The 22,470-nt window shown below is 37.3% G+C and overlaps 5 protein-coding genes across 5 annotated transcripts; 2 read left to right on the top strand and 3 right to left on the bottom strand.

Annotated features, from left to right (window-relative positions):
• Positions 1 to 3,808: 3,808 nt before the first annotated feature.
• LOC119989492 (3-hydroxybutyryl-CoA dehydrogenase) lies at positions 3,809 to 6,290 on the bottom strand. The gene is made up of 4 exons (XM_038835061.1): positions 6,105 to 6,290; positions 4,912 to 5,133; positions 4,698 to 4,810; positions 3,809 to 4,361 (listed from the first exon to the last, which is right to left on the bottom strand). The coding sequence occupies exons 1-4, from the start codon at positions 6,288 to 6,290 to the stop codon at positions 3,992 to 3,994; spliced, it is 891 nt and encodes a 296-aa protein (XP_038690989.1). The 3' UTR covers positions 3,809 to 3,991.
• Positions 6,291 to 7,024: 734 nt separating this feature from the next.
• Positions 7,025 to 9,900, bottom strand: LOC119987723. Its single transcript, XM_038832643.1, has 2 exons — positions 9,850 to 9,900; positions 7,025 to 9,805 (listed from the first exon to the last, which is right to left on the bottom strand). The coding sequence occupies exons 1-2, from the start codon at positions 9,898 to 9,900 to the stop codon at positions 7,025 to 7,027; spliced, it is 2,832 nt and encodes a 943-aa protein (XP_038688571.1).
• Positions 9,901 to 14,769: 4,869 nt separating this feature from the next.
• Positions 14,770 to 15,861, top strand: LOC119989946 (squamosa promoter-binding-like protein 3). Its single transcript, XM_038835721.1, has 2 exons — positions 14,770 to 15,198; positions 15,366 to 15,861. Exons 1-2 carry the CDS (start codon positions 14,840 to 14,842, stop codon positions 15,607 to 15,609), a joined length of 603 nt encoding a protein of 200 aa, XP_038691649.1. The 5' UTR covers positions 14,770 to 14,839; the 3' UTR covers positions 15,610 to 15,861.
• A 790-nt stretch (positions 15,862 to 16,651) lies between these two features.
• Positions 16,652 to 17,308, top strand: LOC119987722. Its single transcript, XM_038832642.1, has one exon. The coding sequence runs from the start codon at positions 16,652 to 16,654 to the stop codon at positions 17,306 to 17,308; it is 657 nt and encodes a 218-aa protein (XP_038688570.1).
• A 717-nt stretch (positions 17,309 to 18,025) lies between these two features.
• On the bottom strand, positions 18,026 to 20,588 carry LOC119988502 (protein RICE SALT SENSITIVE 3-like). The gene is made up of 7 exons (XM_038833563.1): positions 20,374 to 20,588; positions 20,194 to 20,244; positions 19,908 to 20,036; positions 19,639 to 19,744; positions 19,195 to 19,236; positions 19,021 to 19,077; positions 18,026 to 18,942 (listed from the first exon to the last, which is right to left on the bottom strand). The coding sequence occupies exons 1-7, from the start codon at positions 20,502 to 20,504 to the stop codon at positions 18,253 to 18,255; spliced, it is 1,206 nt and encodes a 401-aa protein (XP_038689491.1). The 5' UTR covers positions 20,505 to 20,588; the 3' UTR covers positions 18,026 to 18,252.
• Positions 20,589 to 22,470: the final 1,882 nt, after the last annotated feature.

The following is a 22,470-nucleotide window of genomic DNA, read 5'->3' as shown; positions in this document are numbered from 1 at the left end:
AGTTTAAAGAAAGATGTTTTTCACACACACAAAAACAGTCGACTGCTAATATATATATATACACACACTCATTGTGGGGATAATGTAACTTTTGGTCACTAAAAGAGTTTCAAGTTCCAACTTAGTCACGTTCGACCAGTACAATTTGAAAATCCAAAGTTGAAAATTTGTTTCAATATACACACGAGGACATATTTCTTAGTGTTCTGGATGATTTCTTAAATTGATTTTTTATACCACAACAGCGAGTTTTCTTTCCGAATAGTGAAAAATATGTTCGTATGTGCATATTCATTGGAATAAATTTCAGTTTTGGATTCCTAAATTTGAATGTCTGAACATTCAGTGACTGAGTTGGAACTTAACAACTTTTTCAGTTACCAAAAATTATATTAACCGCTCATCATGGACTTGTAAGTTACATGGTGTCCATGATTATTTGATGAAACCTACTTTTAATTGCCAACGCTCCGACATGTCTATTGTTCATTACCTATTTTTGTGTCCGTTGGAGAGCAATGTGTATGGGGTTCTACTTTAGTTGGAACTTAATAACTTTTTTCAATGACCAAAGATTATCTTACCCCTCATCATGGGCTTGTGAGTTACATGAGGTACTCATTTAACTCATGCGTCCATGATTATTTGATGGAACCTACTTTTAATTGTCGATGCTCCGACTTGTCTATTGTTCATTACTAATTTTGTGTCTGTTGGAAAGCAATGTGTATGGGGTTCTACTTTAGTTGGAACTTGACAACTTTTTTTAGTGACCAAAGATTACTTTACCTCTCATCATGGACTTGTGAGTTACATGAGTTACTCATTTAACTTATGCGTCCATGATTATTTGATGAAACCTAATTTTAATGGTCGACGCTCCAACATATCTATTGTTCGTTACCTAATTTTGTGCCCATTGGAGAGCAATGTGTATGGGGTTCTACTTTAGTTGGAACTTAACAACTTTTTCAGTGACCAAAAATTGTCTTTTCTCTCATTATGGACTTGGGAGTTACATGAGTTACTCATTTAACTCATGCGTCCATGATTATTTGATGAAACCTACTTTTAATTGTTGACGCTCCGACATGTCTATTCTTCATTACCTAATTTTGTGCCTATTGGACAGCAATGTGTATGGCTCTACTTCCCTAATTAAAGGATGGGAGAAGCAACGATTTGACCCCTATACTTTGGAAAATGTCCTCCTACTTTGGATAGTGGATCACGTTAGCCCTTCTGTCCCATTTTCCGTTAAAACGTGCTGACATAGCAGTTAGTCAATGACATGTCATTTTTTAAATTTTTTTATATTCCACTTGTATTTCCAGCGTGTCATTGACCAATTAATCGATGACACGTGGCATTAAAATGTCTACCTGCTTAAATTTAGATATGGATGATATAAATTCTGTAACTTTATGAAATCGAGACTTTGATGCCCTTATACTTTCATAAATGGGTCAAATAAGCCCTTATAGTTGTAAAAAATGGGTCAATTCAACCCTTGGTTTCAATCAGTTCCAAAATGCCCTGTAATCCATATCAAAAAAAGTAAACCTAGCAAATAACACATAACATTAGGATTCATATTTTTCGATTTTGAATGGGTCTCCAAAATCGAAACTCATTAAGTGAAATCTAAGCAAGAACAAGCATGAAAAGATAGCTTAATGGAAGATATCATTCAAACCCATCATCATATATCAAAGCAAGATCGAAATTCGAAACACAAAAGTGAGAGATGAGAGAAGAATCGTACCTGGAAAAGTGAGAGTTGAGACCTTTGCGACTGGTTGACCGAAAAAGAACGAAGAAGAACGAAAGAAGAACGAAGAAGAGGAATGGCGCAGTCTGTGTTTCTAGGGTTCTTGTATGTACATATGTCTTTGTTTCTAATTTGTAAAAACGGTTTAATTTTAACCTTTTTAAATTTTTAATTAACCTAAAGCCATGTCAGCACGTTTTATGCCATGTCAATACGTTTTAACTGAAAATGGGACAGAAGGGCTAACGTGATCCACTGTCCAAAGTAGGAAGGCTTCTTTGACACGAAAATAAGTACAGGGGCTTAGTTGGCCCATTTTCGAAAGTACACGGGCCAAATGGTTACTTCTCCCTTAAAGGATATATACATGGCCAAAGGCATATGTGGCTTAACATTAGCCGTTTGATCTATGGAAATAAAAGGTTGATCCAAGAGTCAATAATACTTGTATCACCATTGATGAAAACTATTGTTGCCACAAAAAGTTAACACCAAGGAAAATGAGGTTGGGCTTCCATTAGGCCAGTAATGTCTTCTGATTTAAATGTAACTCAGCATTATACATCAAGAAATGTGTATCCATCCCTACAATTCGTTTGATTTGTAGTAAATCTGGATCCATGAAGTTCATCAGCAGAGCGCACAGAAAAATGAAGTTCCAGAGACAATCAACATGCCTAACAATTTGAGATGATTGAATTGTAATGCCGAACAACTTCCAGACTTGTTGCTAAGAATTGAAAGAAAAAAATGCCTAAAACTGACAACAATTATTCAATTCTGCCTCTTTACATATCTTAAACTGCATTTTGCATCATCTGAAACATTGAAGTCTTCCAGGCGAAATGGGTTTCAATCACTGATGCATCTTTTCAAGAACAATAACAGATCTAGGAAGAACAAAGAAAAAATTATGAGAATGGCATTATACATTTAATGAGGGTCTCTCAAGCCAGCATTTCCATACAGCTACTTCAGCAGCAGATCAGATAAAGAAGAAAATAAAATAAAAATAAGGCATTTAAGTAATATAAGATTATTTCGGCCAAACTGTGATAGCATTTCTGTCAATCTTTCTTCTCTTCCTTGGTCTCTGCCTCCTTTTTTGTTTCCTTCTTGTCTTCCTTCTTGTCTTCCTTCACTTTTGGTTTACCCTTCTTGGGCTTCACGAAGCAGAAACAAGAGCAGCAAGGGCACTGGAACAGGAACTTCATTGCTCTCCCCCTCTCCTTCCCTCTGCAGTCTCAAGATGTTACAAGAACCTATAAAAGGCCTAGCTTTATCAACAATGGTGCCTATCTATCTTATTTGTTATCTAATGATGGTGCTGTTGTTGTGGGTTTTCCTTTTCACCTCCCATTGGATGCCAATCCCATCACTTTCAATAAAGGAGAGATGGTTCCCTAATAATGCAGCTTTTGCTTAAGGGGGAAGGATAGTGTTTTTCTTCAACTTTGTGGGTCATGTTCTCTTCTCAATTTAAGGGATCCTTCTAACTTTCTTTGTCTTGTATCATAAAGATGGCCCAATCATAGCTGGAAAGCAATATTGAATATACACACTTTCCAGCATCAGCATACCAAGTTGTTGAATTTTTCTAAGCTTGCACTTTCAAGCAACGGCTCAACTTCAACAGAAGAATGATTCAGTCTATCACAAATTTGACTTTCATGGCCTTTGCTGTAGCCAGGAAACCTGTCTAATAAGATGACTTTCATGGCTAAACATGCAGCCATAACAAACATTTAGGATTCCCATAGAATGTGAATGATAAAATTGATGCATAATAAATTTTCACATTATTGATCATAAGATAAAACTTGGTCCAACCTGCTAAATCACATAACATATGAATGATTTATCAAATTGCCCAAAGAGTACATATAGAACACTAGAGGGCAAGGAATTGAATAAACCAAAAGGGATGTGTCAATGTTTCAAAAACTTTCGAATGAGGACTTTCTACCTGGGTATAAAGAACCTGTTGTATAATAACCAGAGACCGGAAGGCATATCTAAAATTCGACATTGGATCGAGACTCAGGAACAATAGTAAAGCATTTAAAATTTTAACATAATACAAAACTCAATACAATTTAGAGCCACATATTTTACAAACAAAGAGGCCGTAAAAGGATGAGAGCATGAGGTATAGACAAAAAACGATGCCATTTGAAAACAAAAGGAATCATATTCACTATATCCTCCAGATGCCACATTTCAGAGTTTAGGTGATGGTTTTACTGTTTGAGGTGCTGTACGGTAGTCATACACCCCAATACCATGTTTTCTACCCAGGCGACCTGCATCAACGTACTGCAATAGAAGAGGGCAGGGAGAATACTTACTGTCTCCCAAGCCAGCATGAAGAACTCTCATTATTGACAAGCAAACATCCAGCCCGATGAAATCAGCAAGCTCTAAAGGACCCATTGGATGGTTTGTCCCCAGCCTCATTCCAGTATCAATGTCTTCCTTTGTTGCAACTCCAGTATAAAGCGTGAAAAATGCCTCGTTTATCATCGTCATTAGGATGCGGTTTATAATGAAACCAGAATAGTCTTGAGAGCAGACAACTGTCTTCCCAAACCTGTCATTTGATAGTAAGAGTTAAAAGCCAGCCAACCAAGGTTACAATAACCACAACCCTTGCACCACCCTGAGGCTAGAGGAAAAAAAAAAAAAAAAAGTGGGGGAAGAGGGAGGAACTCAGAAAGAGGAAGGAAAAAAAAAACCATGGCTGAGAGGCTAGACTACAACAACCATATTACATAGTGACCAAGGCTTGCTTTGCAGCCAGATTGAAGATAAAAGTTTGTAGCTCACAAACAACATAGAAAGAGGAGGGGTAGTGATAATCATCGGTATCTCCAAGGATTAGATAAGTGAATTGAAAACAATGTTTCAAAAAACTATATTCAGTTACCTCTCAGCCAATGCTTTTGTCGCATAAAATGTCTCATCTGATGTATCTGCACCCCGTATTATCTCAACCAATTTCATTATTGGAGGAGGATTCATAAAGTGCATACCAATCACCTGAGAAAATCTGCGTCTTAAACATCACCATATTGAAAGAAAATAATTATTTTCACAAGCAAGAGTTGTCATGCAGAGATGTAATGACTATTGAGGATAACCTGGCTTGGTCTGCTAGTTGCAGATGCTAATCGAGTAATGGAAATGGAACTTGTATTAGATGCCAGAATGGCAGAATCTTTTGCAATCTTATCGAGTTTGAGGAATAATGTTTTCTTTACATCTTCAGTTTCCACAATGGCTTCAATAATAATATCCGCAGAATGCAGCTCTTCTAAATTCGTGGTACATCGTAGATGTTTCATAGCATGAATACCCATTGCCTGTCAAGCAGAGAAGACAAAATCCATAATGGGTTCATCTTCCAAAGTAAACCCACACCAACGCTCTCAACTCAAAAGCCCCAATCCTAAAGTAGTAGTAATCAGCTGCATTTGAAAAGGCGATATTTTTCTAGATATCATTTCTTTCCTTATAATTTTGTTAAGGGAATCACAAAAAGAACGGCAGCATATGTTACCACTCAGTCCTTAAAACATAACAAATAACAAGGCGTTATACTAGTGAAGATTTTGCAGTCTGATCAATTGCTAGTCCTAATGTAAATGTACTCGGCTTCAAAATGTTTCCAAAACCTCATATACCTGGATGGTATAAACATCTCGCCATATGTGAATATGTGATCTGAGATTCATTGATGAAGTTGAAACTATTTTCTTTGTCCAACTAGGGCTACTTTAATTTCTGATCAACTTTGAACTTACTTGTATGAACTTAATGCACTTAAGATAATCACCTTTTACTCGTCAAATATTACTGTGACCCCAAAAGTTGACAGTGAAATCACAATTAACATCCTATCCATTACTTTCTTTAACCAGCCCTGGCTGAAGGGTTGCGTTAGGCATAATGAGAAATCAAATTATTAAGATTTCAAAACAAAGGACACTGTCTTAATGAATGTTGGATAAGCAGGTGTCCCTCTGCTCAAGCAACAAAGATTTAAGCTCAATATTTGCAAAAAGTGATCAACTTGATTACAAGCTGAAACAAGTCTTTACTTCTAAAATACTGAAATAAACCTCATCATTTAATTGGAAACCGTATGAAATTTCACAAAACAAAGCTCCAAACAGATTTAGCAACAATAACGTAATCACAAAAAACTATAGTCAACTGCCCAACAAGTAAAGCAGTGATCAAGGGATAGGGTCCTCGAAATCAAGCGAAAAAAGCGAAACCAAGTTCTTTACTTGCCTCATAGAACATATAGGAATATGTGCGTGAAGAATACCTGCGAAAGGAGGCCTTTGGAGACGAATCGATTGATGGAAGTGGAAATGGATTTGGTGGCTCTTATAAGAGCATCAGGATCTGTGTCGAGAAGCCAGACATCAAGACCGTGTACGGCGGCCAGTTGAGCTATTCCCGACCCCATTTGACCGCTACCCACCACGCCTACTGTCTTCATTTCCGCCATTCGCACATCTGCTACCGTGCTACCTCACTAATCACTAATACTATGGGTAGCTTTAGTCACACCCCACTTTTTTTTTTTTTTTTTAAAGACACCTCAGTTTATAGTTTATCAGTAACCCATTTTTTTTAAAATTTTTCTAATAACACCCAAAGTACAAAAAAAATTAAAAATTTAGGAATACACCCCATGTCCATAACAATGATCAAAAACAGGGGATTACTTGCATTACCATTCAAAAACAGAGTATGCAATTCATTAGTTAGAGTGTGTTTGGATTGAGGGATTTGGGGGGAAGGGAAGAGAAGGGAGGGGAGGGGGAGAGAAGGGAAGGGAGGGGAAGGGGGATTATTTTTCCTTCTCCCATGTTTGGATAGATAAAAAAAAAAAGGAAGGAAAATTTGTTTAATTTACTAATTTATCCTTATTTTTATGTTAAAATATTATGTACAAGGGTAAAATAGATATTTAACTTACAAATGACTTAATTAGTAATCTCTTCCCTCCAAATGACTCCATTTTGGAGAGAAAGAATTTTAACAAAAATTTAATGAAATCTTCCTTCCAAATCCCCTCAAATCCCTCCCCTTAATTTTTAATAAACTATCCAAACAAGAGAATTGGAAGGAAACTCTATTTCCCTTCCTTTCCCTTCCCTCCAAATCCCTCAATCCAAACACACTCTTAGTGCATGCTTAGCAAAATTAAACAAAAAAAAGGGCACATAATGGAGCTAGTTACATGATTCCTAGACCAATATAGATCAAAACAGAGCCACATTTGAAGACAAAAAAAAAAAACAGAACATTATTAACCACATTTACAATAGACAGAGACACTTGATTAGTCAATGACCTCAACAGTGGCCATACTTGTCTTCCTTGCAGCCATATGCTCCTGAACTTGTCTATCCTGTTAGTGTACTGTGTTAGCCAATGCCTAGCTCTTGTATGCCGATGATCAAGCCACATCTTTGAGACAGGTGGTATTGGTGAATCATCAACTAATTTCACTCTAACAAAATGAGATCCATTGATATAGCCGATTGTGAGTATATCTTTGCTGGCCTCAAATGGTAGTGGATCCCTTAGTGGCAGAAAAGTCAGACATTGTACGTTTGATATGTGAACTACTGGAACATTATAGCAGGATGCAATAACATTGCCCATGTTAGGCATGGTCATCCAATGCCTCATATCAGCATAACTATCTAAACAATCAACAGAATCAATAAGTTCATCAGAGGATGTCAATGGAGATAGTACCTTGTTGTATTCATCACGATGTTTCTTCAGCTCTTCCAAAAGATCAATACGTTCCTTCTTCCAACCATCATCACCTAAACCAAGAAAGTTGGCAATTACTCTATATCCACAGTGTCCATCTCCTGGAACATCAGTTATATGTGTAATGTGTGGACGAATAAATTCTGGAAACCTTGTGACCCAATTAGCAGTATTAGGCTTCCTGGTTCGATGCACTTTGAGCTTCATACTACTGCCAACTTGAGACTGTTGTGTTCCTTGAAGATCTTCAAAGACATGATTCTCTAAAATATGTTCAAATTCAGAAGGTTCACGCTTGGTAGAGACAGGATTTGTAAACCTAGGCTTCTTAGCACGCTGTTTCCTGCCCCTCACATCAACCTTCTTCTTTGGCTCTAATGCATCTGTCAATACAGGTTCTGCAAGTACTTGTAGTTGTTTCTTCAATTCAAGTTTCTGTGGAGTAGTTGCATCTCTGAATCTCTTATTTATTGCTTCCATCTCTGTGGCTATTGTCACCACCTGGTTTGAATCATTAACATACTTATTTAAATTCAATTTCTTCCACAGGTTGTGGACATCACTAATAGGTATGCTTTTGCCATCTAAGAGATAAGCTCCAATCATGTGTGCACAAGGCAAGCCAAGAGTGAGTAAGTTCTTGTGATTGCAAGCAGCAGGATCCACACCCATATTCTGAGCAACCACTACTTCTGATTCTATTTTCACCAAGGCAGCTGTTGATACTACTCCAACCAGGTTCCTGTACAAGTGATTTCTGAATCTAAGTGGCACTCTTGTCAAACTCTCTTCAAAAGATGCCTTGATATCAAGTAACTGACCCTCTAACAGTAAGTGAATAGAATCCAAAGATGTAAGAAAACCATGTACAGAATTTGTCAAATGTCTCTTTAACTTTGCATGGCTACCTTCTACACGGTTAGTATTTGTGTTTCCTAGGTGCAGGTGTTGATCAATCCAGGCTGAAACAAATAACTCCTTATAATTGCACAACCAGGACTCTATCACAAAAGTTAAGGCAGCTGGCCATGCCTTGAATTTCTGAATTAACAATGTCATATTGTTGTCATACTCCAAACAGTTAGCAGAGTGCATCAATTTAGCAAAATGTGCCATAAAATCATCAAAATCAGCTTTGATCTTAAAAAACCCTATACATTTACTCAAAACATTTCTCTCAATATGAACACGACACAACATTCTCTTTGCAAGAGGGAATACCTGCCTCACAGCATTCAGCAGAGCAAGCTCACGATCCATAACAAACACACCTGGAAGCTCCTCTTCATCAAATAGTTCCTTGAGACAGTTGAGAGCCCATTCATAATTTTCTTCCTTCTCTGAATGCATATAACAGAATGCCAAAGCAAATGTCTTATCTGTGGAAGTCACCCCAACTATTTCAAGCAACGGCAATCGATACTTGTTCGTCTTGTACGTACAATCTAGCATATATACGTATGGAAAAGCTTTGGCCAAGTTAATTGAAGGAGAGTATGCCCAAAATAAATCTTGTACCTCATTCGTCGTAGGATCGCTGCGATGCTTAGTCACATACCCAAGCTCTGTCAATCTCTTGAACAATTGTTGCATATGCGTTCTCCCACACAATTCCTTGATCTTCAGCAAGCTTCTGGCATTGTAGATTGTCCTCAAAGTAGAGGCATTTGTTTTGTCATTCAACTTAATTTGATAAAGGATTTCCTTGCTTTTCACTCCTGTCTTACCAAGCCTTTCCACAATATCCTTATCTTCTTCATTCAGCCTCCCAACAAAGCTATGACCCTCTCCTGACTTCATTAATTCATGATTGTGATGACCATTCGTGAGATCTAACTCCCATGTTTTTGTATCCCTGTCCACCATCTGAGCTTTCAGCCTGAATGGACAGTCACATTTCTTGGTTGACGACCTCCGTCTCTTTACAACTCTCTTACCCTTCTCCTTCGCAACTGGTTTTGCCCTATACTTGCCACTCCTCTCACACCCAAATATAACCCTAGGATTCCTATTGACATCATTCACATCCGAAAGCAGGACAACAACCACCACACCATTCGAACGCCCAGTTTTCCTAACCCATTCTATCACCATTTTTTTACTCTCGAAAGTCAAATCTGTGGTGAAGAACCGAGATGTGTCATTGTCTTCCTCTACATCAAGATATTCGTTCTCTACATCCCCCTCAAATTCCTCGTTCGCAACCTCTTCTTCAACAAAGTCATCATCATCCTGCAAAACCCATATGAAGAAACCCTATGCCCTAAACAACTCACCACAACCCATTGTTTGAACAATATCAAAGAAACAGACCGAAAACTCACCATTGCAGTGGGAGCTTCTCCGTCCGTGGTAGATCGTCTTTGTCGTCGATCTCGTTCTCGTTCACGTTCTCGTAGCTCCTCTGTTCAGAGCGTTCTAGAGCATTGAACGAAGTGGGGTGTTTAGAGCCTCCAGCTCAAAATATCACTGGTCAATGCAAAGTCAGAATAAGTCGGGGTGTCTTTGTAAAAAAGCAGGGTGTGACTAAAGTTTCCCCTATACTATTGGTCAATTCCAAGTGCTCAAATTGGGCCAAACATGATGACGCCAAAAAGGTTGGGTTTTCGACTGGGTTGGACTGTGAGCCCATTAAGAAATTAGGTCCGACTTAAGGCGTCAAGAACTTAGGCCCATTGAGTCATTTTGAAACAATAGACAAATCCGTGAACGTGAGATATAGGACTCTACAGGCTTGCCCGTTTAAGGTGTTCAGGGGTGTTGGGTTGGGAGGTGTTTGTTCCGAACACCTCCCAACCGTTAACCTTTTCAAGCGTTCAGGACTATTGGGACAAAACCTCTCTATAAGGTTATATATAAAAATCTCAACACCTCTCAACCCAACATCCCTCAACCCTCCAAACGAGCAAGCCCTACAATTCATTTAAAATAAGAAAATCTACACTTTTAATTTAATAGTTTAGGAGGTTTGTCACATCACATCATATTTTTATTTTTCCATTGTTAAAACTTGTTTGATTTTTCTTAAGGAATTGTAGAGCCCTAAATCCGTCAACTTGTAACGTTGTAATTTCAGATTGAGCCATCTAACTAGAAGGATTTAGTTCAACCGACTCAACCACCAAATTTAAGTTAATTAATGCTAACTTTGTTAAGTCTTCTGAACTATGCTTTTAGGGTGACCTATGTATCGTTTTAAATCCATATCCTATGAAAATACAAAAGGAAAAGAGAAAAATATGGCCCATCAAATGCAAATGTTATTGTAGTTGGTAGTCAAGGATGGAGCTACTAAGGGTCTCAAGGGGGCAGAAATCTACTGAGATACAGAAACTTATGTCCAATTGAAAAGTGCATAACCAACGAACAATGGCTTGGTTGACAATCGACTGAATTAAACATATGTAACAAATTTTTCAATAATATTTCAAAAAAAATGCGTAAATTAAGATTGATTGAATGTTATTTCAACTTGAAGAGAATAGTGTTTAAAATAAAGATTTTGAAACGACGTTAGAGTATATAAATAAATGACAATGAGATAAATTGGAATTGGATTAGTAAAAAGACTTGAAAGGAAATTGACCGTAAACTTATAGAAGATCCAAGGTAATATGACTTAATCCAATAATTAAGAACAATGATTAAGAATCCAATAACGTTTGAGAAGAAAATAATCGCTCTATCCCAAAACTCTATCGCGCTCTCATCACCCGATAGGTTAACCATTTAGGTTGAAAACCAATATGGCCATATTAGATAGGGTATCAAAAAATTTCCTTTCTCATACTTAACTTCTAATGGGCAATCATTAGTCTCTAGCCATAAATTCTCTACTGTTAAACTTATAATTTAAGTTGATAGCGAACGCCATGGATGTACTCGAACTTTAAATTGCATACGTTCTTTAGATTCGTGTTCTCACATGAAGATGTTTCATTCTTTCTTTGTCTAGAGATAATATAGTGCCTATGTTTTTTGTGGATTTGTATGTATTTGAGCTTGTTATGGAATCTAATAAGTGATGTTGATTTATGGGGGCATAAATATATGTATATATATGTGTGTGTGTGTGGTGTGTAAATACTCATAAAATGCCATCTCAAAAGAAATTTTGGAGGGGTAAGTAAAGGCCAATAAATAGATTTGTGTAGGGAAAGTGAAAAGAGAAATAGATAGATAGCTAAGCAAGCTAGGATAACATTCTTCACTCACTATCAACATATTAATGTGGCTCCTGATAAAAAAAAAAAAAAACATATTAATGTGGCTTCTTTTGGACAAAACAAAAAAAAAGATAATCATGAGGGGACCAAGAATTCCAAATTTACTTTGACAATCACCAATAAAATCTATTTTCTATTTCATCAAAAAAAAAATTATCAAAAAAGAAGTCCCCACTTTTTTTTATCACAAGGAAAGGAGATGAGGAAGTTTGAACTCAAGACATCTATGAGATACCACAAATATGAGTGTCATCTGAGTCTCACTTACTTTTATATTAACTATGTGTAATTCATATTCATCCAATTAGACTCCCTAAAATTTGGCCATAAACACCTTTTTTGCATTGATTTTCTCGCTTACCAAGGGTGTTCAAATGCATAATATATATATATATATATATATGAATTCTCTTATGCAGATTTAAAATATGGACTTAAAATGTTGACATATGTTTCACTTTTGATTTGAAACATGTAAGACTCAAAATAGTGTGTCTCACTTATCATCTCACTTATTTACACCCTCTAAAAGTGATTCGCTAATCGTTTCACTTATCTACATTCTCAAAAAGTGGTTCGCATTTTTAGTCCGCATAATATATAGCTATGTTGCTCGTGCACCTAGAGATTATCTCGTTACAAGACTAGAAAAAGATTAAAAAAAATTAGATGTCATTGATTGGCAATACTTGATAGGCACATACCCGGTTCTATTCCGTGTTTGAAATTATATTCACGATTGAACTTGGATATGTATTAGGACGTATCGCTGTCTCTGGAATTTATCATGCAGGGTGATTCTCCGTCAAAAAAAAAAGAAAAAACTTTATGGTTGGAGATTCTGTGTGTGTTGTAAAATGATTATAAAGGTTAGAGGAATCTATTCTTCAAGCTATATAGCAAATGAGGAACGTTGGACCAAAATATTCAACTCAAAAAATTGAGAGTGATTGCCACTTTTATATAATTAATGGTTATGCTGGGACATGCCAATGCCCTTCCATTCTGCACATCACTTGTCAATAGAGCGACGCGGAGAAGTGGAAACTAAAGTTACCTTAGCTAGGTGAAAAGGTGATGGTGATATATATGTATAGGAGCACCCCCACTCACATAAATCTCTATGGGGCCAAGTCGTATGGATTCAGAAGGTCCTGAATTTGATTCTCACTTACAGCAATACCCTTAAGGTCATGTGTTGAGTTTTAGTCCAAATTACCCTCTCGTCAGGTGAGAAATTTATGTCTGCGAGGGCCTGACGACATGAGTTTAGGTTCACATAGGATGTCTACAGGACAAACTTATATAGTGTTGTTATTGATTACCAAAAAAAAAAGTTCGAACCAAACTTTTTTTAAATCCACTATGATACATCTCTAGGATTATTTAGGAAGCTTATTAGCTTAATACACCCATAATTTAATTTGTGAACGATACTAGGGTTTGACATGACACATCAAAATTGAGAGATAGGATTTTAAACCACACCCAAATTGAGTACAATAAAAAAGTACTCTTGCGCTCTAATGAGGACTCCCTTGTCTTGTAACTATGCTCGCACAAATGTAAATGACTTTATTGCAAGTACAACAACCATGTGACATGCCATGCTTTTGTTGTGTCATGTCACTATACTTCTCATTATAACTTGTATCATGTCAACTACCTAATAATTTTTTTTTTGGAGGAAAATGAATAGGATCGTGGAGGACCCGTGCCAACCGATACACCATTGGGCACACCAAAAAAAATTTAAAAATTTTGTAAAAATCATAAATGTATAGTATTTAGTATGACGAATCCAACGATATTTTTTCGTTCGAAACAAAAATAAAATTCATTGCGATCGAAAAAATCAAATGTTTTGAATTTATATCCGAAAGTTTAGAATTGTCATGCTCTTTTTTATGCTGAATTTGATTTTTGTTTTGAAGAAAAAAAAATATATCATTGGATTCATCATACAAAATACTAAGGGCACTGATCCTACCCTTAATCTAAATGTATAAGAGAAAATGTCGTATGGTAAGGCACTATTTGTATTTAAATATTGTGAGAAATCACAGAACGTTAATTTGAAGAGTATAATTTGAGTTCCTACCGAAAAATTCATCCCAACCAACTCAGCTATCATTGGAGAAAAACATGTTTCAAAAATATAAAAGATAGAAGATGATAAAGTGAAGAGGGAATAAAGCATGTATAGTAGAAAGAGTAGCTAGCTAGTGATGTACAATATGCCATTTTTGAATAGATAAAAGCATGGGGTACCCTGATAAACATAGGACACTCCTTGTCCAACTCACAGAGGGAGAATTTCTCCAACGCCCTTTTATGCTCTCCAGGTCCACATTAAAGGGTTCAATAAAAATTTGATGTGTCCCTCTCAACTCTCACAAATCTCATTTATCAAAAAAAAAATCACATATAAAGTATAAACAAACTGTAATGTGCAGGGTTTGTTTGGTATGTTTGTTCCATGCGTGTTCTAATTTCAATTTCCAGAAAACAGAGGAAGCAAAAAAAAATCCGAAAAACAAGTTTGGTTGCCCACTTTAAACTATAATTAAAAACACTTGAAAACAAAAAATGAAAAACATATGTTTTTCTATTTTCTCATTTTCTGGAAAATGAAAACAGAAAACAAACTAAACGTTCTCATTTCAAAGCGAGATATGGTTGCGTGCATCTAGCCTGTGTCTATATGTCACGTGTCAACATTTGGGTGGCAATGCATAAGAATCATGAACTTGATGCAATGTCAAATGATAATCAATCTCCAACCACATAAAAACAAGAGTTAGGCACAAAGTTTCTTCTCATGGCAAAACATAACAAGCCTTTAAACCGGAATTTTCTTCCTGAACTTCCTAATCGGATCAGTACAATTTCACCACCTTCTTACATAGTATAGTACCTATGCACAAGCACTAGCTGCCAAAAACAAAATGTTGCTTGTGGTCCTCCTCCACTTCAATCAACTTTTTACCTTACACTATCCATTATTTCTTAAGTACTATAACTTGGCTTCACCATTCCCATGACCACTCACATCTTAGAACCAACAATGGATGCCAGAACTCTTGAACAAACAAAGCGCTCAATGAAAGACAAAGCAAGCATGGATAATGAAGAGGAATTCGAGGATGAAATGGAAGAAGAAGATGGTGGGGGTGGTGGCGGTGGTGATGACAGGAGGAAAGGAGTTTATGGGAGAAAAGGGTCTAGTAGTGGTGGTGGTGGGGTGTCGCTGCCTAGTTGTCAGGTGGAGCGATGTTCGGTTGATTTGACTGACGCAAAGCGATACCATAGGCGGCATAAGGTGTGTGAGGTTCATGCCAAGTCGCCTGCCGTGATCGTTTCAGGGCTTAGGCAGCGATTCTGTCAGCAATGTAGCAGGTTTTGCATTCACAACTCTTGTTTTGCTTCCTTTTTCTGGGCTTAATTCGGATTTTATCCCATATAAGAAGTATATTTTCAAAGCATCTAGATACAGAAAAACAGAGTTGTTGTAGCTTTTCACTTTCAGTAGACAACCAAAAGCTCTCACCTGATGATTGTTGCAGGTTCCATGAGTTGTTGGAGTTCGACGAGGCAAAACGAAGCTGTCGCAGGCGGTTGGCAGGACACAACGAGCGAAGAAGGAAGAGCTCAACTGAATCTTATGGCGAAAGCACAAGCCGCAAAGGGAGTAGTACTACTCCTCAGATCAAAGAAAATCAGTGTTGGAAAACTGATGAAAGAAGTGGATTCTACATGAACGTACCTGGAGGCAGTTCCACTTACAACAGGCATTCCCATATCAAATAAGGTCAAATAGTCCTCCCATGATTATATCGTCGCGAATCCAGCATCTTTGATGCTCCCTCTCTTCTGTCAATTGTGTTGTTCCTTCCTTCAGTTCCCTGCATCTACTAGATTCCAACAAAATAAGTCAGTCATTCTGCTTCATGACATATTGCTGTATTCACCTACTATAGTTTCTTCCCCTATGTATCCATAGTTAAAGATTTGGCACAATTGTTGTATCAAATGAGCATCCTTGCCAAGGTTTATGGTCTCTGTTAATCATTGTCACAAAGTTTTGTGAAGACTTAAGAACAGTTTACATAGTATGTGAGAAACACCTCCAAATTGTCCTCAATAACCCAGAAAAGCTAACAACAGTAGTCAATGATCCAACTCCAAGTGTTATATGTTAGGCCCAAAGATGGTAACTATTGGGCCAATGTCAAATCTGCTTTTATGGGCCGATCATTTCTGTTGTTAGCCCATATGTTGTCAACTTGGGCCCTGAAGGATGGTTGAAATTCATTCAGGTCAATGACTAGTCCCAATCTACACTTCAAATACCACACAACAAGAAGAACAATATGTTATGATGAATAAAATAATTGGAGTATCAACAAAGCAAGAGAGTAGCAAATAACACGATGAGCTGCAATGGGCCCAAATGGGGGACAAAAGGAATTTTCCACTTTGTCCTCATTTTGAGGAGCTCATCAAAAGTGTTTTGACCCAATTTCACTCATCATCAAAGTAGTCCCTAGTCCCTACAGAGCCTTTGTGCTTCAACAAAACAGATAAAAACCAACAACCCTTTTCTTGATCCCATCATTATCATGGTCTAATGAAAGCCCAAACAGCCCCCATTAAGATAACTACTTGGTGTTTGCTAGCTTGATCAAAAGCAAAGGAAGCATTTCTTTTGCTTTTATATAGGAAGAGTATTTTTGGGAGGCTGTGTCCTATAAAACAAAAGAAACTTGACAAAGATTAGAGACTATTCACTGATCAAACCATTTATGCCTTATATACAAATCTACAAAGCCTCAAATTCATGCACATTGACATGGAAACTCCAATGGAAAGCCACCGCCGGCAAAGAACCCGCTCCGGTGAAGCCTTCTCCTTCCCAAACATTCCAATTCAAGATCCCGATTTCGAGTTCGAATCCCTAACACCAGACTCAACCTCAAGTATTGATCAATACAAGACTAATTCCCCTGCTGACCACCTTTTCTCCAATGGACTTCTATTGCCACACACTTACAATTTTCCTAGTGAGTTACCAACACCGACAATGCTTCACATTTCGAGCACGAGCAGCCGGACAAGCAGCGTAAACAGCAAGGATTCGCTTCTGTCGTCGAAGAGTAATAGTACTAATAGTAGTAGAAGCAGTTTTAGTGCCAGAACAAGCTCAAGTGATGACAATAATCCAAGAGTTGCAAGCAGAACATCAAGTGTTTCATGTCATGTTTATGGAGCTTCACAAAGATGGCAGATTATAGCACCAGTACTGCCGGTTTTGAATCGCGATTCATCGCGAAAAAGGAGTAAAAATGGAGCTAATGAAGGGACAAGAGGAAAGAAACAAGAGAATGAGAAGAGCAAAGAAGTGAAGCCAGGGATTTGGAGGAGGTTTTTCAGGTATTTTTTAGTGGCTTGTAGACAATGCCATGCGTTGGAACCTTCTTCTGTGAAGGATGATGATGATGTTTTGTAAGGAATTTGAGTGTGATTTTGCTTTTGGTTCCTTTCAAATTTCGGACATTAATCATGCTTAGGATTTAACCACATGATTATTGTCTGCAATTAATTGTTGTAATTGGGATTCCCTACAATTCCAAATCCCATTCATCTCACTGCAAGTGATACCCATAAACAAATCTTGTATTATACGTCAAAATTGTGAACTTGGCGGGGCCGGGCCACTTTGCATTGCTCATTAAGCCCATATCCGGTAACATGCTGGCCCATGAGACATCCTGGCCCGCCCAGTTAAACTACCACAGACTCCACAGTGCACAAGACATCATAAGTTAAGGTTGACTGTTGACTGTTGCCTGTTGGGGTTGGGGAGAATACCGAGTTAACAACTGCACACCCATGTGCGCATATGAGTCAACATATATGTTTTGGAACTCATATGGACCCAAACGCATAAGCTATTAGATTTTGGCCCAACCAGCTATTCAGGTATATTAATCGCTCAACTTATACTTATTCGACGTGAAACTCTAATTACATGTGAAATCACAACAAAAACATAGTCCATTGAGATTATGCCTTGGATCGATTCTTTGTCACGGGGAAAAAAATGAAGATAAACTGTTATCCATCTAATCTGTAATCCTCCACGACTGTCATATCTCATACTCATTTTGACGCAACCTGATCGCATAGGATTTTGGTTGGAGAAAAGAGAGACATATCCAACCTATCATACCAGCCAAAATGCAGAACGAGACTTTCTGAAGAACTAATATCAGATTTCAATACTACAACAAGTCACTAAAATGTTCTCTAAAATGGAAAAGAAAAAAGAAAGAAACACTACTAATCGAACATCAAAGAAAGAACAGGAATTTCAGCAACAAAGGATCACAAAAGCTTTTGCCTGCATACAAGACACTTAACCCCCCTAAGACGGGGGGTATTATTCTACTTTCATTCCAAGAAAGTCTCCATGACATCAGAGTACATTCCGGCCTCGTGAAGCTGATGGTGATTGACTGAAGTCGAGGAAGACGATGAAGCCATTCTCGCTGGCAATGTGAAGCTTCTTTTGAACTTCTTGTTATCCATTTTCCTTATACCATCTGGATGGCTATCCAAGCTTAAGAACTCGTTAGGATTTGAACCGCCAGCGTTATGCACATCTGAATTAGGATTTTGGTCCGACTCCGTCCCTAAGTTCTCAGGGTTGAACAAAAGCTTCGCTTCATCCGCTCGTCCGGTGAGGGCATTGAAGAAAGACAACCCATTAGGCCATTTGATGTCATTTTCACGGTCTCCTATCAAATTCTCCATTTGGTGGCTCTCCGGCGATGGATGTGGTAGGAGAAACATATGTGTCTCATCTTTGGCTGGTGGATATCCAAGTCTAGTAACCAGGTTTTGATAATTCGGCGAAGGAAGCATTGAAGCTGCTGCTGCAGATGGAAGAGGCCTCTGACTCCAGTTGAAAAGCGGAGGAGGATGGCGTATCGGCATAGCGGGCTGCTTAGTAGGAATCGAAGATGAAGAGGAATTATTTCTGTTTGAAGAAAATAGCTGGGAAAGGTAGAAACCAGATTGATAGCCAAGTGATTCAAATGTATGCCTCATCCTTAGCACAAAATGCAGGTCTTCAGGTATCTGGTCATTCATGGATTAGTCTCAATTAGATTCATGCTCCAAGAAAAGTTCTTCTAAATGGGAAAAAAATAAACTTACAATCTTGCAAGAACCCAATTGCAGAAGGCCATGACCAGCTTGAATAACAGCAATTGTCTGGTCAAAGACAAGTAAACACAAAAGTATCCATTTTTAGTCCCAAGACAAGAAAGAAGAAAACTTGAAATAACACAAACGACTAACAACAGTAAACTTAATTGTTCATGGTCTTACCTGAATACCTGATTCAAACTGATCAGTCCATTCAGGAGGAAGCTGCAATCAACAATGTCAAAATAGGTAGGTTAACATCAATCATTATATTTAACAACAATTGGATGGACAACGGAGCAATAGATATCTCTGGACTTAATGCGGATGACATTAAGGTTAGAGTTGGAACCATCCGGGGCCCGGGAGTATTTCCCTAGAGTTTTCCTGGTTCTGTGGACCTGTCCACTTCCAGGTAGGGATTAGGAGCATCATTTCTCTCGCATAGACTTCAGCCCAATTTTCCTTGTCGTCAACGTAATGCGTACTGTTATGACGACTCGCGGTTTACACCCCCACTCAACTATCTTTAGAACTGAGATTGGTAGTTGCTCGGCCACCAAAAACAAAAAAAAACAATTGGTTGGACATAATTGAAGCAATTTAGTGTGTGGATTTCATACATACAGCATCAAAAGAACTCTGCCAGTAGTTGGAGATATTCGGTTCACATTCTGTTGGTTCCTTGAAGACCCATTTATGACATTTATCTGAAGCAACCTTTCCCATCAAACTGTTGCAGACAAAACTAAAAGTTAAAACCAATGAAAACACCTTCATCTAACTCTCTTCATGATTTTCCATTCTGCCTAGTCCTCCACAAGATTAGAGAGATAGAGTGGGAGAAAGTGAGAAATGAAACCCAAATAACACAACACCACCTACCCAGCACCCACCCTTCTCCATAATTATATAACTGAATGGACATTTTGCTGAATGCTTTTCTCACAGGATCCTCTCCATCCATCTCTTCCAAACAATCTGCTGTTCTTCCTCGGCAAAACCCATCTTCCCACATCAACATCCTTCACAAGAAAAATCATACACAAACCACATATAAGTAGAGAAACAGTAATGGTCCTGATTGAGCTAAAATTGTAGTTCTGCTTTAACTTTAGTCAGTTTTCTTAACAATAGAACAAAGAAGTAAAAGACAAAAAACAAATATACTGAGCTACTCACAAGCTGCCGTTGTCGTCCCCAACCTTGCAACCATTACCGCCCCTAACTCTTCTGCAAATAATAAATGGAAGAAACCCATTAAGGAAAACATCTCTGAAATCAAAGAAAGAAACAAGAGAGAGATAGCAATTACAGAGACAAAAAACACAGGATGTTAGGAAAAAGAGGGGTAGTATATACGGGCGAGGACGGATGGTCCAGAAGACAGAGTAACTCCAGTCTGAGTTGAGACAGACGGTTCTGAGGGCCTCATGAAGGGCCATCATCCCAACAGCTTCTTTGCTCCTATCTGCTCCTCCTGAGCCCACCATCTCTCTCACTCTCTCTAGTCTACACACACTCTGTCTTTCTCTCTCTATATGTACACCCTTAAGTAGAGAGGTTATGTTTTGGTCATTTGCAACTCTACAATACTTATCAACCACAAGGGTGACAACTTTCTCCATCTTTATCTCTCCAAAAGAATGACTCTTGATAAAAAGAAAGGAAGGTAAAAGAAAAAAGAGGAAGGGATGGTTTGTTTTTTTTTGCAAAGTAAAATTTAACACAAACAACAGTGGGAAACAGGTCACACAGCTTTTATCTTCTTCTCATCATCTTGAAACAGTGGAGGGTGAGGCAAAGACTAGGTAATTTGTGTTTGTTTGGTTAGGCAATTTTGCAATCCTACTTCTACCCTTTTTATCTCTTAGAATTTTGGGTTTTTGTTTCTTGACTTGGTCTGGGGTTTTGTGGAAGACCTTGTTTGGATGATGGTGGGATCAATGATATTGGGTCCTCTATTGTTTTTAACAACTCTCTTTTTTTTTTTCTTTTTGGTTATAAAGTTTTGCTAAATACATAAGGTGTGTTTTTTTAGAAGTTGAAAGTTGGGTTTTGGGCAAACAAAAAGGTGTCATTTCTTGCATTTTGGGTTATGATGAGATAAAATAAAGCAAACCACGCTGTAGCCCCTTCCATGGTACAAATTTTTTATACGAATATGTAGTATTTGGCCTAACGAATTTAATGATATATTTTTAAACTAAATAAAAAAAATTAAATTGAAAAAAATATAACAACTGTAAGACGTTAAATAGAAACTCAAAACACTCAACGTTTCGATTGTTATAAATTTAATTGCTATTTTGTAACAAAAAATACATAGTTGGATTTGTTAGGATCATAAGAACGTCAACTTTTATGTTAAGACTTAAATCATATATCGATATGATATAATTGAGTCGAGTGTTTTATAAATAAAGCTAAACTCCTCACGCATCAACAACAAGTTTTATGGACTTGAATACCGTCAAGTAAGACGGTTCATGAAAAACAAAACCTTACGGGTCCAACGTATCTATTGTAACCCGTAAACCCAAAGAAAAGAATAATGTTGGTGTGTTTGGGTTGGAAATTTCAATATTTTATAATTATGTCAATACACAAAATTCTTTCAAGATAAAATACTCAATATAGTCATGAATATACCTCCCTAAACCCTAATTCAAAGCTTTTTGGGTATGCAACTAATTCAACTCCAAGGTTGGAATTGTAGTTATACAACTAACCAAACAAGACCCACATGGTTAATTAATTTTCTAATTAAGTGATGCAGACAGAATCTTTACTGGTCAAAAGTAAACTGAGAGGATTCTGAAGATTAGATTTGGATTAATATTTTAATGGAATATGATACTGGTATTATGTCAGTTTTTTGTAAGGAAGAACTTTCAAGAGCAATCATAAATATTATATGTACGGCTGTGATTTTAAAATATCATAAATTTAGAATACTCATTGGGGGCACTCCATAGGATTGGCTATTGCCTACCTTTCCTTCTGGTTAAGGCAAGTGAAAACCCCTAATTGCCCTTTAATTTGTAATGAAGATAGGAGAAAAACTTAATTAGGGTTACTCACTTACTCTTGAGCAACTTGAGAGCGGCCCTGCAAAAATTTGGTTCAGGTTATGTCCTTCGGCTTGATTGACTATATTTCAATCTTCATTTAATATGAAAGTTCATTTCAAATGAGTAGCAAGTTTGAGAATAACCTGACTCGTTGAGAGTACAAGTAGAACTCTATTTTTGAACTCATTTTCTAAATTAGTCAAAATTAGGGTTTGGAGAGATTCAACTTGATTAGGTGCGTTTACTTTCCTAATTACATTTTAAATATCATTACTTCAACATAATAAATAGACTCTTTCCATTGAGTAAAGAAACTTGAGTTCAATATTTACTCTTTTGACATTCGATATTATTATTAATATCTTGTATACTATAATTAACTATT

This window comes from Tripterygium wilfordii, chromosome 21, assembly GCF_013401445.1.
Source record: "Tripterygium wilfordii isolate XIE 37 chromosome 21, ASM1340144v1, whole genome shotgun sequence".
Lineage (NCBI taxonomy): Eukaryota > Viridiplantae > Streptophyta > Magnoliopsida > Celastrales > Celastraceae > Tripterygium > Tripterygium wilfordii.
Note: the sequence above shows the minus strand (reverse complement) of the source record. Positions and strands in the feature narration are given on the sequence as shown.

Excerpts from the sequence above, each read along its gene's own strand:
- LOC119989492 (XM_038835061.1), bottom strand. The coding sequence starts at position 6,290 with ATGGCGGAAATGAAGACAGTAGGCGTGGTGGGTAGCGGTCAAATGGGG. Across the intron at positions 4,811-4,911 it reads CAACTAGCAGACCAAGCCAG|GTGATTGGTATGCACTTTAT; the intron begins GTTATCCTCAAT and ends AGATTTTCTCAG. Across the intron at positions 4,362-4,697 it reads ACAAAAGCATTGGCTGAGAG|GTTTGGGAAGACAGTTGTCT; the intron begins GTAACTGAATAT and ends ATCAAATGACAG.
- LOC119987723 (XM_038832643.1), bottom strand. The coding sequence starts at position 9,900 with ATGGTGAGTTTTCGGTCTGTTTCTTTGATATTGTTCAAACAATGGGTT. Across the intron at positions 9,806-9,849 it reads TGTTCAAACAATGGGTTGTG|GATGATGATGACTTTGTTGA; the intron begins GTGAGTTGTTTA and ends TGGGTTTTGCAG.
- LOC119989946 (XM_038835721.1), top strand. The coding sequence starts at position 14,840 with ATGACCACTCACATCTTAGAACCAACAATGGATGCCAGAACTCTTGAA. Across the intron at positions 15,199-15,365 it reads TTCTGTCAGCAATGTAGCAG|GTTCCATGAGTTGTTGGAGT; the intron begins GTTTTGCATTCA and ends TGATTGTTGCAG.
- LOC119988502 (XM_038833563.1), bottom strand. The coding sequence starts at position 20,504 with ATGGTGGGCTCAGGAGGAGCAGATAGGAGCAAAGAAGCTGTTGGGATG. Across the intron at positions 20,037-20,193 it reads GGGGACGACAACGGCAGCTT|GATGTTGATGTGGGAAGATG; the intron begins GTGAGTAGCTCA and ends TTTCTTGTGAAG. Across the intron at positions 18,943-19,020 it reads AATTGGGTTCTTGCAAGATT|ATACCTGAAGACCTGCATTT; the intron begins GTAAGTTTATTT and ends ATGAATGACCAG.
- LOC119987722 (XM_038832642.1), top strand. The coding sequence starts at position 16,652 with ATGGAAACTCCAATGGAAAGCCACCGCCGGCAAAGAACCCGCTCCGGT.